Here is a 15,155-nt window from a genome sequence, read left to right as displayed (position 1 = left end):
CTCTTACTGGAACAGCCGGGCCCTGGGGTAACGCCACAGAACACTGGAACAGGGACATGCACAACACTGCTTTTTTTCTGCTTTCTGTTTCTGTTAAGCGGGAGGTATGTCAGCAGTTGGTTTCCATAGTGTGGCTGACTGAGTGTCTGCCCCCTGCTGGGCGCTGCTGTGTATTTCCCAGCCCGGGGCACCTCCCGGGACTTAAACGTACAACCTTACACTATCATCAGCCCTGCTCCATTGAGTCCAGCACCTCTACACCACCTGCCGTCTTTTCCAACCAGGTGGCCCAGCCCCAAGCAGGAGACTCTTCTCACGGCATGTTTTTACGAGGCGTGTAAGCGGCAGGCGGATGTGAACCCCCCCTTAATTATATTCAGCTGCTGCAAGTATTCCCGTCATAATCTACAAATGAGGTTTATTTATGTTGCCGTGCTGCGTCCTGCTCACGACGGCGTGCCCTCTGGGCGTGCCCCTTGTAGGGCAATCCGTGGGGGCGTTGCCAGCATGGTAGCGGTTCTTGTGCTGCAGCAGTGTCCTGTTATCTGAGGGAAAGTAACCGGCTGTGTCCAGAACCAAAGTTCAGAAGGTTCAGAAGAACCTGTGACCCCCAGTGTGTCAGGGCCCGTGGCTCCATGGCTGCCCCATCTGTCAGATGTTCCTTCGAATGTGTCCTGGTGCTCCGTGCTCGTCAGGGACACCTGGGTTATCTTCCCTGACGAAGGGTTGGTCTGTCTGGGAAGCTCATTAGGAAGATGAGAGATGTTTCTCTGGAAGCAAACAGGCGACACAGGCGGCATTCGATTTCATGCGGCCGCCAGTGTGCGGAGGCCGGGTGGAGAGCAGCCGAGTACTTAGCGGAGTCGAGTCAGACGGACATTTCTAGTAAACGCCGCAGCCGTTTCACACAGAGAGGCAAAGTGGAGCATTCAGAGGAGCCGGGAACAGTCGATGGCCATTAAGAGCCCTGAGATGCTGACCCAGAGTCCAGGCAGGGCCGAGGTTCGCCCGCATGCTGAGAGGTGAGAGAGGCTGGCAGCGGGACCATCATCGTATGACAGCAGTGAGCAGCCACAGCAGAGAAAGTTGGATGGAGTAGAAGCTCTGTCACTCCGGGACTGTATGCCGCTCACTCACCACCGCTTCGACACCCCCCCAGCACCCTCGCCCTTCTGTGGCGTGCAGGTAACTCTTAGTGACGCTTGTCAAACCGCGGCCTGACGCGCACTGAACCGCCACCTGCACTGGCACGGCGCACGGATGCGTGCAGGTTTGTCAGTAACCATGGCGCCAGGGAGCCTCCTTTTACTGGAATGGGGCTTGGGTTCGGGGGGGGGGGTGGGGGGGGTGGTGGTGTTCGCTGCCTGGATGGGATCGGACTTGAGGGGGTGGGGAACTTGGGGAAGGGGAGGAGCCTTCTCCCTGACTGGAGCACAGAGCAGTGTTCCTGGAAAAGATCAGCACACACACACCACCTCTGTCTCCGCTGCCTCCGTCCCGCTGTACCTTTGTCTCTCATGACTTAACAGTTTGTGCCAGGAGCACATGATTTCATTACAGCAGTACATGGAGAGGTGACTGGGGGGGCTCAGGTGTGACTCCATGCGCCCCTGAACCTTTCAGCTGCGGTCCCGGTCCGTCCTGAGCCCGGCTGCCTGCCCCTCGGTGATGTCTCGTGTCAGGGGGGCTCCTAAATGCTTCTGCATCAGCTAGCTGATCTCATTGCTGTCTGGTCAAAATACAGAATTAACACAAAACCCCTCCCCCATGTGACTGTCCTCAACGGTCAGAGGGACAGGATAAGAACTCTAGTAGAATAACGTAATTCCCCGAACTTGAAGAAATGTCAGATTTCCTTTCAGCAGACGTGCCGTTATCGGTTTGTTTGCTGTCCCGGCTTCTTCATAGGTCGCAGATTTTCATTTCGAATCCTCTTTGTATTTGAGTGGCTTTTTCAGTGAAGTGGGAATTGTGTGGCTGCCTGAGACAGCTGACTGTAAAACGATATGCTTTTTTCTTTCTGGTTTAAAATCCATATATTGCGATTCTGTTTGGAACAAAGTTTTCCTTTCTTTCAGAAGCGAGCGCCGATAAAAGATCTCTATTGTTCACACAGAAACGGAAAAATAGATTTCTCTGTCTCAGCAAGTGGTTAAAAAAAAAAGCCCGTGATGCCTGGTTCCAAAACGAAGACTTCAGGAAGGCTGCAGACGGCCCAGGCGAAGATGCAGCCCAGACGAAGACCACAGGCCTTCGCTCGCTTACGCACTTCAGTCAGGAGGCCCGACTCAGAGGAGTCACTTCATGCTTGTTTTGTTGCTGCTGAGTCTTTATGTGCTCGCGGTTTCAATAAGGAAGCGTTTTTCTGCAGGTGCTGTGAAAAGTCTGCAGCGTTTCATTTTCGGGTCAGTTTGCATATAGACTGTATGGCCAGAAGTATGTGGACCCTCCCTTACAATGATTACTCTGCTTTTTATCTACTTATGTAACTATAGAGCGATTGACTAATTAAGCCACGCCCATCGCTTACACAGGGGTATCATTAAATGCCCAGTTCACACGATATCCTAAAGCAAACATTAGCAGCGGATTGGACAGGAGTGGTTACTTACCATCCACTTGGAGCATCATAGAATGCCATCACAGGATGCCACCTTTCCTTTAAATCGGTTTGCCACATTCCTGCCCTGATAGAGCTGCCCTGGTCAACTGCAAGTGCTGTGAGTGTGAAGATGAAAATGCCTGGGTTAGGGTTCACCAGCGAATTGGTAGCCGAGCTCACAGAAATGGACCCGATCACCCAGCATCAATGGCGGCACATCCCACCAGCAGTCTTCCAGCATCTAATGGAGAGCCTTCCCAGAAGGGTTAGATGCTTTTACAGCAACAATGAGCCGGCCAATTTCATATTAACACCCTTGGTTTTAGAAAAAGAGATCCACACTGCAGGTGCAGCGTATAGTGTGTTACCTGGAGGGGGGCGAGAGTGGTTCGGAGGGATTGGCCATCAGTTCCATCTCCAGGAGGTCAGCTGTACGTTTAAGCGTCAAGATACTTCACTGGAGCTTAAGGTGGTTTTGCCAACAGCAGCCTTGACTGGGGAACAAGCTGGCAAACTTCGAGCTTCGTGTGCTTGTTCTAAGGCTCTACTTGACCTGCTGGCCACCGGAGCAGATGCAGCCTTTGTCGTGGTCACTGAAGCATCCTGGCTCGGATGCTGTGCTCATAAAAGCATAATGGCCAGTAAGGTTAGGACAGTTACTGGGTTTGGCCTGCTGTTTAAGGTTGAAAACAAGATGAATAACTTGCTACAGAGGAAGGACTTTCCTTGCACATTTTCTCTGGAAACTCACCTCTGCATAATTGATTGTTACATCTGTAGATCAATTTCTAGAGAAATGGAGGGGCGGACCATCGCGTACTCACTGAGCTGTTTTAAGATAATCCTGTCCTCATCCTTTTCATTTGTCGTTTGCGCACGTGCACTGGAATTCTTCTCTTCACCTGAAACAAATCTATAGCTCTGTAGCTTGGGGGTCACAGCACAAGGTCAGCCAACATTCAGCAATGTGCTGAAGGGCCCACAGTCATGCGATTATTTTGCTGAGGTTGGGACTCAAACCATCAAGCTTCTGGTTACTTTGCCCACTAAGCCTCTGACTGCTCCAGGAACTATTTCCTGTGTATTTTCTGGTCACATCCAAGGCTGAAGTCAGACAAGCTCAGTGACTCCTGTCTGTCCTAAAGATTGGGTGAATTTTTCGCAGAATTTCATGGTTTGAATGAGTGTGTGAGTATGTGTATATGGATTGTACAAACACACTCATGTATGTGTGTGTGTGTGTGTGTGACGTTAATGATTGTTGCATAAGAGCAGCGAAGGGTAACCATCAGTATAACATGTAACAGCTTTTCTGGCAGAGCGTGTGTACGAGGTCCCAGATCATGTGGCATCACCTTGGGCCTCTGCTGGGCGGCACTGTTTCAGCTGCTTATTCACGGAACAGACTGATGCAGTACATTAAACATGATTAAGAGCGCAGTAATTACACAAAGGAGCAGCCAAACCTCAGCTTAGACTGTTTAAAGGACCTGTTAAAGCATGCCTGAAATGGTAGCTATGGGGTCAGATGTGCTTTTTTTAACATGGACAATCCCTGAATTCCACTTGGGGGGGGAGCGCCAGGTGTCTCCCATCCTGCCTGCTTGCTTAAATGCCCGTAGATGTGCAGGTTCTGATCAAGGGAATGCCGTACATAAGAAAGAGCTAGTTCGACTGACTTGGGAGTTAAATTCTTTTCAATTTGAGAGAAAACCCCAGATAGACGACTTGGTATCGAGGAGAATTGTGCGTCCCCGGTTTTACTTACAATATGACCAGTGATTGCAGACTAGTTTATACATGCCATCAGTGCATTAACCGGCCGCTGTGAGACTTTGTAATATCTGTTGAGGAAAAAAAGTCTAGTGTTTGGTTTTTTTGCAAGAAAGCTTTACGGAAAGCACAGCTTCAGTGCGGGGGAGTTGCACCTGCCGACACTGAGGTAATAATGACAAAGTAAGCACACCTATTCCTATCCAGGCTCTCATTAGTAAGCAAGCAGCAACAGTGCATGCAGCCTTTACGTGGTTATGACCGTTAGATGGGTGTGAGCCTCCCAGGGTGCAGTGATATCTGGCCGTGGGTATCCATTTCACCTTTACCGTATAATCATGATATAAGAACTGTTTCTCACTCTGCCAGAAAATGCACACACACCCCCAATGTTTGATCTCATGCCCTGGTCAAGGGACTCTTATTTACTTGCTTCCCTCCATTCCTCTGCACCATTTTCATTAAATATCTCTTCTGTATTGTAGAAAAGTTGTGTGTTACACAAGTCATAGGATTCTCTTGAACAAATTCGGTCTGAGTAGATTTAATCGACAGATTAATATAGTGATGGAACCTCAAAGGCTGGGTGATTATCTGAGTTGTGACTTCTGGAAAATGCACGTGAGCTGAGGATTGATCCAATTTTTATAAAAAAGCCTGCCCCCTTAAAAATATTTGCGTCACCGTGATCAGATGGTTGTTGGATCAAATCTCATTGCTGGTAGGATATTGTTACGATTAGGATCTTGAGCAAGGCCGTTAACCTGAGTTGCTCCAGGGACACGTACTCTTGCTTTGATTGAGTGCATGTGAATCGTAATGCTCTCCAGTTATCCTCTCCGGACAGAAAGGGCAGGTTTCCTTCCTGCTTTCAGATCAGCAGCAGGACTTTGTACTGGTACCTGAGCTATTAGTTTGGTATGGTGACACTATGAGCTGCTTGGATTCTGTCTGCTGATTGCAGCTGCCACAACAGTGACTTGCTGCTATAGTACAGAGCTGAGCTTTATCACGTCAGGTGGTGAGCGGTGTTCTACAGGATCTGAGTCAGCCGTGGATTTGAATCACACACGTGCTGTCGATCTGATTCAACCATGTAAATCTATTAAAGTATTAAACTATTCAAGAAATAAAGGACTTTAGACCATCTGCCAAACCTGCACCCAGTCTTAGAAATTTAAGGTCCATCTCATGTATTTGGATTTTGGGCTACATGTGTCTTTCATTACTTCAAGGTGGTCACTCTTCATTCTGCCGCCTCTTGGGCGTGGGCAGTTCTGCTTGCATCCCTGCAGGGAACGTTACATGAAAGCAGTTTAGGGCACCCTGACACTCCTCCCTCCCTGTTCTTGTTCTCGCCTGCAGGGTTATGGTACTACCTGCGTGGGAGCGACCGGCCATGCCTCACCCTCATCGGGTCCCCGAACTTCGGCTATCGCTCTGTCCACCGAGACCTGGAAGCCCAGGTTGCCATAGTGACTGAGAACGAGGGACTGCAGGCCCAGTTGCAGCAGGCAAGGCTGCCGTCTGGCTGCTCCGCTTCCATCTGGGTGCTGGGTCTGTCAGTATTTTATTGTGCGTGTGTGAGCGCTTACATGTGGCCTGTGTGTGTTTGTGCCTGGGTCTGGCTCTGATCCCCTCCCCTGCTCGGCCGGCGTCACTTCGGAGGCTGTGCTGGTGGCTGGGGAGGGGTAGCTTTCTGGGAAGCGGGCTGGGAGCGACGCCTGCACTCTGGGTGTCCCGCTCAGCCAGTTTATGCCCCCCTACCCAGGAAGCCTTTTTTTTTTATGACTTTGCTAAGTGGAAGCAGCACAACTACAGAAAATATTTGAGGTTGGGGGGGTGGGTCCTGACAATTTGACAAAGGCAAACAGGGGTGACAGCACTGTTTCACACCCCAGGCTTCCAGTCCGCTTGGAGCAGCCAGCCAGTGAGATGCACTGTGTCACAATGCTGAGTTTGCAGTGTAGTGTGTGCCTTCGGTTTCTGTGTGTGTAATAGTATTATTGGGGTGTGGGCATCACATTTATGACTTGTTTACCTGTCAAACTATATATCTAGATTTTTCATGAAATCAGACCGCAGTGCAATCCTTGTTAACGCAGTTATTAACTCAGAGAAGGGGCTCAGTTACCTTGTCATATTCATGTATAATATATACTCGTGGTGTTATTGTTTTCATTGAGTACTTAGGTGTACTGCAGAAATGTGTCTCCCGCATTGGAATTAAAGCTGCAAGAGTTGCGTCCTTCGTGACTATGCCATCTGCTGGTTGGCTGAGGTATTTGTACCAGTTTGATGCAGTTGCAGCACTAAAGATGGTCTGTCTTTCTCTGACAGTCTTACAAACAGGCTTTTGTGTGCCTGCCTATGACATCTCAAAACAGGTGGCATAGATAATACCGTGTGGCCAGAAGGACTAACGTAATGTACTTATCTTCAACCCTAAAGCAGCAAGTGAGGGGCACTAAGGGTGTTTGTTGTCTATGGAAATAAATCACTCGTGTACGTACTTGCAGAATCAAATGGAGCCACAGATGATGTCTGTGGGCCCTCTGCTCTATTCTAATGGTTGCCGGACAATATGGATATTTTTAGGGGTGATCTCATGGTGTCTTACGCATTGAATCACAACTCGTACACAGATCCGCACTCAGCAATTGAGAAATGTGGGGGAAAACTCATTCATTTCAAGGATTTAAAGCCTCCAAATGAATGCTGCTTCTGAATACTAATTAGTGCCGTAAAGCCTTCCTGTTTATTTATGGTTCATTGTTTGTTTTTTTTTGGATTTTTGTAATCTGCAGTCACCCGGAGTAAAAATAACAAGGTTTGGCCATTCGTATAGTAGCAGGAAACAAGAGTGATCTTCTGTCTTCTGCCCTCTCTGTCTCCTCAGGAGCAGGAAACATTATATCAGAGGTCCACAGAGGTATCCAGTTCCACATTCAAGCATCCTGACCGCCGTGTCAAACTTTGGGTCAAGCTAGTCACTCCATTCATCAAGAACTTCTTCTGAGTGGCTTAAGGACTGTGGCGTGGAGGTCTTGGCCCCCAGGTAGGTCACGTGAATGCAAGCTACCCTGGCTGTAACGGAGCTTGGCACTCTACTGCCATAGCTTAGAAGTCAAAGCTACGGCTTTACTGGTGGTCAGAGACCCTGACGGGACCCCGAGACGGAGTCTGCTTCTGCTTCAGGTTCTCACTGGTCAGTGATGGCCAGAGGGCCTGGTATTGGTTAGCAGTCAGGAGCCATATGCTCAGGCCTGTTAGCCGTGATGTAGATCCAGTGGCTTTATTGCTTAGTGCTCCATTTTTCCTTAGCTTCCTTTATCAAAACATGGAAAGCTGCCATCGCAATCAAGCTCTTGCTCAGAGATGCAGGACAATCATCTGAATTTAAGTGTGAGATCTTTTTCTCGAAAGGTGCAGAGTCTTGTCCCGATTCAGAGGTTGCAGGATTCTTGCAGTTCATGTATATAGAATGGAGAGCTCAAAGCTTGTACCATGCGCATAATTCAGATGGGAAATTCCTGAATGCAACCTGCCTTTTCACAGGGTTTAAAATTCCGTTTCAGAGTTCAGAGGTTTTTTTTTTGTAATGCCTGCATTTTTTTTTCTTGTTGTGGTTGGAAAAAAATGAAAAGCTTGGATGGAGGTCAGGGATAAGATAAAGCAATGCTACTGAACCGGAAATGAAAGCGGTGAAATGATGAGCACAGTCTGCCTTATCTTCACGTGGCCTGAGAACACACGCTGCTCTGCATGTGCCATGTGACTCCCTGCAAAGCCACCAAAGGCAAAGTAAGATTCTCTGATAGCATGGCCCAGCGAAGGCTGCAAGCTTTCTGCAGACGACTCCGCAAGGCTGCATGTGCCTGGGCTGAAGTGGGGGCTGGGAAATCTAACGTCTTAATCTATCGCCTACTTACTTAGCAAGTGATTTCAGCGTCATACATAGAGATGTTTGCACTGAGTGAACTTAAGAAGGCACAGAATCATATAGCTCCACATGCCATTCTTCTAAGGACCTGCCAATGGGCAGCGAGGCCCAGCTGTGTCGCTCGTCCCCTCGCAGCCACAGACATGCATCATGCATCACGCCCACACTTACTTAGAAAAATGTGGCTGTACTTGTGAAGCAACCGCAGAGGGGAAAAAAACCCCAGAAAAACAAAGGTCGCATTTACAATTGTTATCAAGAAAGTGAATAGGGGATTGGGTAGAAAAGTACTTTACCGTAATTGACAGACAGGATAAAGACGTGTCTGTTATACCTGTCACTTTGGTAAAGGCGTTGGTAAAAAACACATACTAAAAGCCTGCTGTCATTGTTTCCATAGTCACTGAACAAAGCAGGCAGATTTAGTACAGATTCATAGATATGGACCAGTGTGCTTCACCAGTTTGAATCCTCGGGTTAATGCACGGCTCTGAGGAAGCGCGTGCATTAGCGCGCTCAGGGCACACGTTAGCGTGGCAGGTTGCTGTGAGGTGATTTGTACACTGAAGCCTTTGTCTTATGCTGGGAAGCGGGAGGCTGTTTGGCTGGAGTGGCCTCTTTGTTGTGGCTGGGAGGGGGGGGGGGTGTCACTACCTCCTCTGCTCTCCCCTGCAGCTTTGCGGGAAAGGGTTGTGCTGGGAACCCGCCCTTCTCGTGCACCCATTTCTGTGGGGTGGGGGGGCTGATTATGCCCTTTTTTTTCACAGTGGAGGTCACAGAGTGGACAGTGCATTAGCATCTGCGCACGCTTTAATGCCGTGCTTCTGTCATGCGCATTGCTGGGAAGGCCCACTCTGCCGCTTTTACACGCTGCTCCAGCTGCATGTGCATGAGGGCATGACTGATGCCTGTAGTGAGGATCAGCACGTCCGGCTCCACGGTACTTGAGGAAAGAGGCTTGAAAACACAAGGTCTCGGGATAATGCATGGTGAAGTAATTGCTGTCGCCTCATTGCAGGCAGGGGGAGGGGCGGATATGAACGCTGTTTAAATGAAACTGTAAGCTGGATCAGACCATCTACTAAGCAAATAAATAATATGTCATGTGATGACAATTAGTGGTTTTAAAATATGGTATTAGTTGTTAATGGCCTTAATGAAGGTATTAAATTTTGTTGTGATGATGATGCCAGGCTGGCCCTTGAATTATTTTAGGAAAGGCTACCTCCCGGCGTATCGCATTTCAAAATGCCGCAGCTACTTGAAGCTACAGGGTTGCACTTGGGTGTATAGCAGGTGGGGCTGTTATTTCCCCATCTGACAAAATGCTGATGTGGCATGTGGCTGCAAGAGTGATGGCTGTAACAGACAGAATGGCCCATAGCTGACAGTCAGGCTCCCCTGATATTATCAGCTTCTTGAATTGAATTGCTTAAAAGTAGGGCTGCGCGATACCGATATTACATCGCACATGTACGATAATCTCCAAGGCTTCAGATGACAGGCAAAGCATCTGGCTGGACGCCAGCTTTCTTCGTACTAATCAGACGTTTATTCACACCCTAACCCTAAAATATTAATGAGATGCATTTTGTGACACCCATAAGTTAGTAACCTGTATAAACTTGGCGTATCTTTATCTTTAATAAACTCTGTTAGCAGAACACACCACATAATACTGTTTTGGTATACTATTGTTGTGTGTACTAAGGTGCAATAGGCACTGCAGCAGGGCACACCACATAATACTGTTTTGGTATACTATTGTTGTGTATACTTTGGTGGAATAGGCACTGCAGCGGGGCACACCACATAATACTGTTTTGGTATACTATTGTTGTGTGTACTTCGGTGCAGTAGGCACTGCAGCGGGGCACACCACATAATACAGTTTTGGTATACTATTGTTGTGTGTACTTCGGTGCAGTAGGCACTGCAGCGGGGCACACCACATAATACAGTTTTGGTATACTATTGTTGTGTATACTTTGGTGGAATAGGTACTGCAGCAGGGCACACCACATAATACTGTTTTGGTACACTGTTTGGTATACAGTGGCGGTGAAGGAAGGGACAGTTCTGCAGCCGCAGCCACAACATCTTTTAAAAGAGGAGATCTTGTGGATAAATAAGGTAAAAAGACAATGGCTGTGTGCTGGTACTTTTTGCAGGTAAGTCTGACAGCATAAGGATATGCTGAATTTATACTGATTACTACCTTTTGAGCATCATACAATGCCTCATTCGTATTTTAGGCATATTACTAAACTGTTTACCAAATTGTGGGCACAAATAAACATCCGTATAGCACCGAAAAGCTGCCGTCCAGCCAAAATGTTTCACCGGTCATCTGAAGCCCTGGTGATTATCGCGCATGCGCGATATAATATCGATATATCACCCAGCCCACTTAAAAGGTAACACTGCCATTCTGTTTAAATGTACTGTGCCCCATTAAGTTGTTTATTTTAGCATTAATTTTCTACATTTAAGTTCTGGGGACATTTTTTGTTCTGTCAACCAGAGATCAGTTAGATTATATTTATTTAATTTTGTTTTTTTTAGGGAAAATCTCTAGATAGCCTGTATAGGTTTTTAAATGAGAAATATTGAAAGCCTTGATGTTGGCAAACCATATCAATTACAGGAGTTATGGAAGGAGCTGCAGCGTAATATACCTAAATGTGTGAATGAGTGAAGGTATATTATGGTTTCCACACAGAGCTGTGACTGTGTAATAAGGACCAGCATCATTACTCTGGCAATTTAACCATGATAAATTGTTCCTAGTGTTGTATTTATATCTGGATGTGTGGGTAGACTGAGTAAAACATCGATAAGAACCCAAGAACCAATTACATGTGGTTACATCTCAGGATAATTAGATTGGATTTACAGTAATATAGATCTGTAGATCTCAAGGGATTTGAGGAAACTACCATCTTTCAGGGGAGGATTCTGCAGCAAGCTGGATGTGCACGCCGAGCTTGGGAGGTTCCATGGAGCTAAGCCAGTGTCTGTGGCACGTGCCACCCTGCTGGAAAGTCCGAGGGCCTGGGGCACCTGCAGGGGAAGGCCTTCCAGCATAGCCTCATGGGTCTTTTTAGATGCTCTCAATCTTCTACAGACATTTTTTTTAAGAACAGGAGGGTGATATGGCCCTGAGGCGATTTTTACCTCTTGTGTTGCTTTAAGAAGTTTCATCAGTCTACTGTGCTGTTTGCGTTTTTGTAAGACTGCATCCTTTGTGTTATACCCAAGTGAATGTATGCCCTTAGGAATCACATTTCACTATGCCGTGTTTCTCAGGGTTCATACCAGGCGCTGATGCCTGAGGAGGAAGACGGGAGCGAAGGCTTCTGCATATTCAGACGCGGGCAAACAGCTGCCAACACCCACCTGCCTGGTTTCTTCAGGGTCTTCAGATTGAAGGGCTTGTATACGGAACACTCGTAGGCTTTTTGGTTCCCCTGCCAGTCTGTGGGGCTGGGTATGATGAAGATGACCGGCGTGGCGGATGTCGGCGGCTCCTGCTTTGCCCCTGTGATTGATCCTATTTATGTGTTCCAGCCTGGCCCTGAAAAACACATAGGCAAGTCTCTCAGGCCGGCACGGACTTCCCCATGGAATACGGTCGGCCTCGTCTAAGCAATCTGCAGCACAGAAGCCTCCGGCCTCTTTGCTGTGGCTGGTCCGCATCACCCTGCGTTCAGCAGCTGCCAGTAACTTCATGTACATTAGCGTCAGACCTGTATCTGACAGGTGTCCCATACTCAAGCTGCATGTCTCTGGGATAAATAAGATCTCTTCCAATTGTGAATGCCAGCTGCTTTTGATTTCTGACTTCTAACTTGACGTGAGATCCCCCGGAAGTACCACCAGTAATGCTGCAGGTTTTGATATCAGCAGAGTGACTGACAGAAGCATTCAACATTCATCATGCGGCTTTATTACCCAAAAAAGCAATGTACTACTTGAGCTCAAAGAACCTTCAGTTAGATACCTCAAAGGTCATTATCTCTTCTGTTAGTTTGTCGTATTGTACAGTGTAATTTTTTAATGACATAAAAATATATAATGTAAGATTTTAAATAAAATTGATGTTTAAATAATGATACCTGTTGAAATGAAATGAATATAACTGATTTTACAAGCTATGTAGGGTTCCTGTGTTGGCTCGGTTCGTTAGAAAGCCAGCAGCAATTGGCATATTGATTCCACCCCACCCTTGGTTGGGAAGAAAATCAACTGGAGTTACCAGTCCTGCTTTGAGGGAGTGCAAAGGAAGTACAGCTCTGTTGGAATGATCTCCCTTTGTCATTAAAATCTAAACAAAAGAGCACGAGAGGGTCACATGAACACTTTTCGCAGAGCAGTTGTGGCTCATGTTCCAAAAATACAGATGCACTCATTAAGACTGGCTGATATCACGATATCGGTAATTAGCGATACCAGACCGTGACTAACTGGCCTTTTGTCACGGAAGTGGGCTTGGGATATACACAAACCAAGATAAAGATTTATGATTTGCCTTTCAGTTCGGCCTTCTAGCCTGTGGTATTATAGTATTGGTGAGCTCCGCCTGCACAGGCCACAAGACCTGTAAGGGAAAGTGGAACATACCAACGCTACACAGCCATTAAGAACTGAGGGTTACTTCCATTTTTTCTTTTTCTTTTTGCCATCCTGTAATTTAACGTGCGGCAGAAGAATGCAGTCCAGGTGGGGATACTGTCATGTACAGCTGGTCCCAATAATCTGGTAGAGTTTGAAAGTGAAATCGAACTCTAGTATTCCCAGTGTGTACAATACTGAGTACACATGCAAACTTCCAGCTCTTCCAGATCAGGCCTCTCTCTGGCAGCCTCAGCGCCCAGCAGCTTGTCCTCCAGCTCATTCCTGCTCACCAGAAAATGGGATGGAGCATACTGAGCCTGCATCTCTGGCTTGCAGGCAGGGCTGGAACACCTGGTATGCAAGATGACAAAGTCTGGATGATGTTCATCCTCCATGTCACCAATCTGAAGGTAACTGCCAAATCAAAGCACTGCAATGTCAAAGAAAATCAATGCGTGCGTGAAATCTTTTAACATCTTTGATGTCTGATGCCCTCTCAGATTGTCTCACGTTGCCTTCTTGATCGTATTTCTTCTGAGGAGAGAAGCCAGTGCAACTCTACAGTCTTTCCAGTGGTGTCAGCAAGCAGGACTCTGTCACCGTCTGTAAGGATTCCGTGGATCTGTGATGGGATTGGGGACATGAGATAGACACATCAAATGTGATTAAATGGATTAATTCATATTGTTTGAAAAGTAATGGAGTATCATACTAATGTCAATTTACTCAATCTATACCTGTTATCTGTAATAAACAAAAGTACAGACATTCAGACACTAAGCAGCGTTTTAAGTAGATTCTGAATTGGAAGAAATCAGAGGAGCTAGATGAAAACCGTGACATGGTAATTCTGCGCAGAGGTAGAGTCAGATTCTAGCCTGAACGCTCTAAGGGTTTAGCTTGCTGCATCAGGACCACTCTGCTTATTCAGATATACTTATCCTTGGAACAGTGTCAGTCAAAAGTTATAAATATTCAGGGGTTTATTTGATGACTTTATCCAGCTCTTTTAGTTATGGTATCCAGTATTTATCTATGAAGGTGGCGTGCTGTTTCTTGGTGAAGTAACCCACACAGGAGTTAAACGCATAGACGAGCACAACTACTCATTGTCTCCTTCGAGAGCTGAGCCCTAGATACAGAGCGCCAGACCTTTCCACACACTAACCCTCCAAAGACTCTTTGAGGTAAAAGCACCAAAGCAGAGATCACCGCCATCTGTCACTCTTAGTCAGCACTTTGGGAGTCTCAACCTTTTAATATGAACAAATGCTTCAAATGATTTCATGACAAATTAGTCAGCATTACTACTGCATGCTAAGGTGCAAAAGTAGAAGGTAACACTTCACTTGAGGAGGCACAAGTAACCAGTTACTACTCAAGCACAAATCATGAACAATTATAGTACTTGCAACACATTATGAATGATTAATGATGAACAAACATGGGATTAGTGTGTAACAGTTTCTAGTTTATTGATACTTTAGAGTGTACTACTACATAATTTGTGACCCTTCAAAGTGTCACCAGTAAAATATTGTGATGCTGCAGTAAATTTGCACTGGACATTTTTACCTGTTAGGAAGATTGTTTACTTCATGCTATCTGCCTCCTGTTGGCATTTGAGTTGCTTGGCAGTAGCTTTCTCAAATTCCATGGTTAAGTTGACCAGAGTTTGCATTTAATTGCTAGAATTACAACACAGTGTTTTAATAAGATGGTAACCTGGTGAGCACATCAAGCATAGCTCAAGAAACAAGCTCAAGAGGAATCGCTGTCATACTCTTAAGCAGGGTACTTAGGTCATGTTCATTCATTAAATGCCCGGCCTAGTACAAAAAATGCTGGATGCCATGCATTTCTGCATAATTGTATGCATCTGCTATATGTAACGAAAGCATAATAATAATGTATCAATTGCCCCCACCATGGAAAGGCAGTGTTTACGATTATCTTGGGAGGCACCCTGTCGCGTGCCGCAGCAAATCCTGTGGTAGGCCTTAGTCAGGGCCTGCCTCCCGGGCTCGACGTCACAGTGTGACCCTCATGATATTGAAGCACAGCAAGCAGTGGTCGGCAGTGCTGATGGACTTGGACCTGATCAAATCTGGCTCAATTGTGGGGTTATCCTTGAAGGGTCTTTGTTGGCAGGGTAAAAACTATTTGAATGAAATTCAGGAACATGTAATGTAAGCTGACATTGTTACACTGTTTCATTGC

At 46.6% G+C, this 15,155-nt stretch overlaps 1 protein-coding gene and 1 long non-coding RNA gene across 9 annotated transcripts in view; one reads left to right on the top strand and one right to left on the bottom strand.

The window, feature by feature from the left end:
• Nucleotides 1-13,707, top strand: part of LOC125715388 (CDP-diacylglycerol--glycerol-3-phosphate 3-phosphatidyltransferase, mitochondrial) — a 27,178-nt gene extending 13,471 nt beyond the window's left edge. For 2 of the 8 annotated variants that reach the window (XM_048986804.1, XM_048986803.1), the window contains exons 8-9: nucleotides 5,741-5,889; nucleotides 7,275-12,430. In XM_048986804.1, coding sequence (XP_048842761.1) covers nucleotides 5,741-5,889; nucleotides 7,275-7,394 — 269 coding nt within the window. In that variant the 3' untranslated portion in view covers nucleotides 7,395-12,430. Of the gene's footprint in view, nucleotides 1-5,740; nucleotides 5,890-7,274; nucleotides 12,431-13,153 lie in introns of those variants that run through there. The other 6 variants (XR_007384044.1, XR_007384043.1, XM_048986801.1 and 3 more) reach the window with 6 other exon arrangements.
• On the bottom strand, nucleotides 13,435-15,155 carry LOC125715392 (uncharacterized). The gene is made up of 3 exons (XR_007384046.1): nucleotides 14,863-15,155; nucleotides 14,511-14,623; nucleotides 13,435-13,557 (listed from the first exon to the last, which is right to left on the bottom strand). It is a non-coding gene; the product is annotated as an uncharacterized LOC125715392 (long non-coding RNA).

This window comes from Brienomyrus brachyistius, chromosome 20 (genome assembly GCF_023856365.1).
Source record: "Brienomyrus brachyistius isolate T26 chromosome 20, BBRACH_0.4, whole genome shotgun sequence".
NCBI lineage: Eukaryota > Metazoa > Chordata > Actinopteri > Osteoglossiformes > Mormyridae > Brienomyrus > Brienomyrus brachyistius.
The sequence above is the reverse complement of the archived record's forward strand: the minus strand, read 5'-3'. Positions and strand labels throughout refer to the sequence as shown.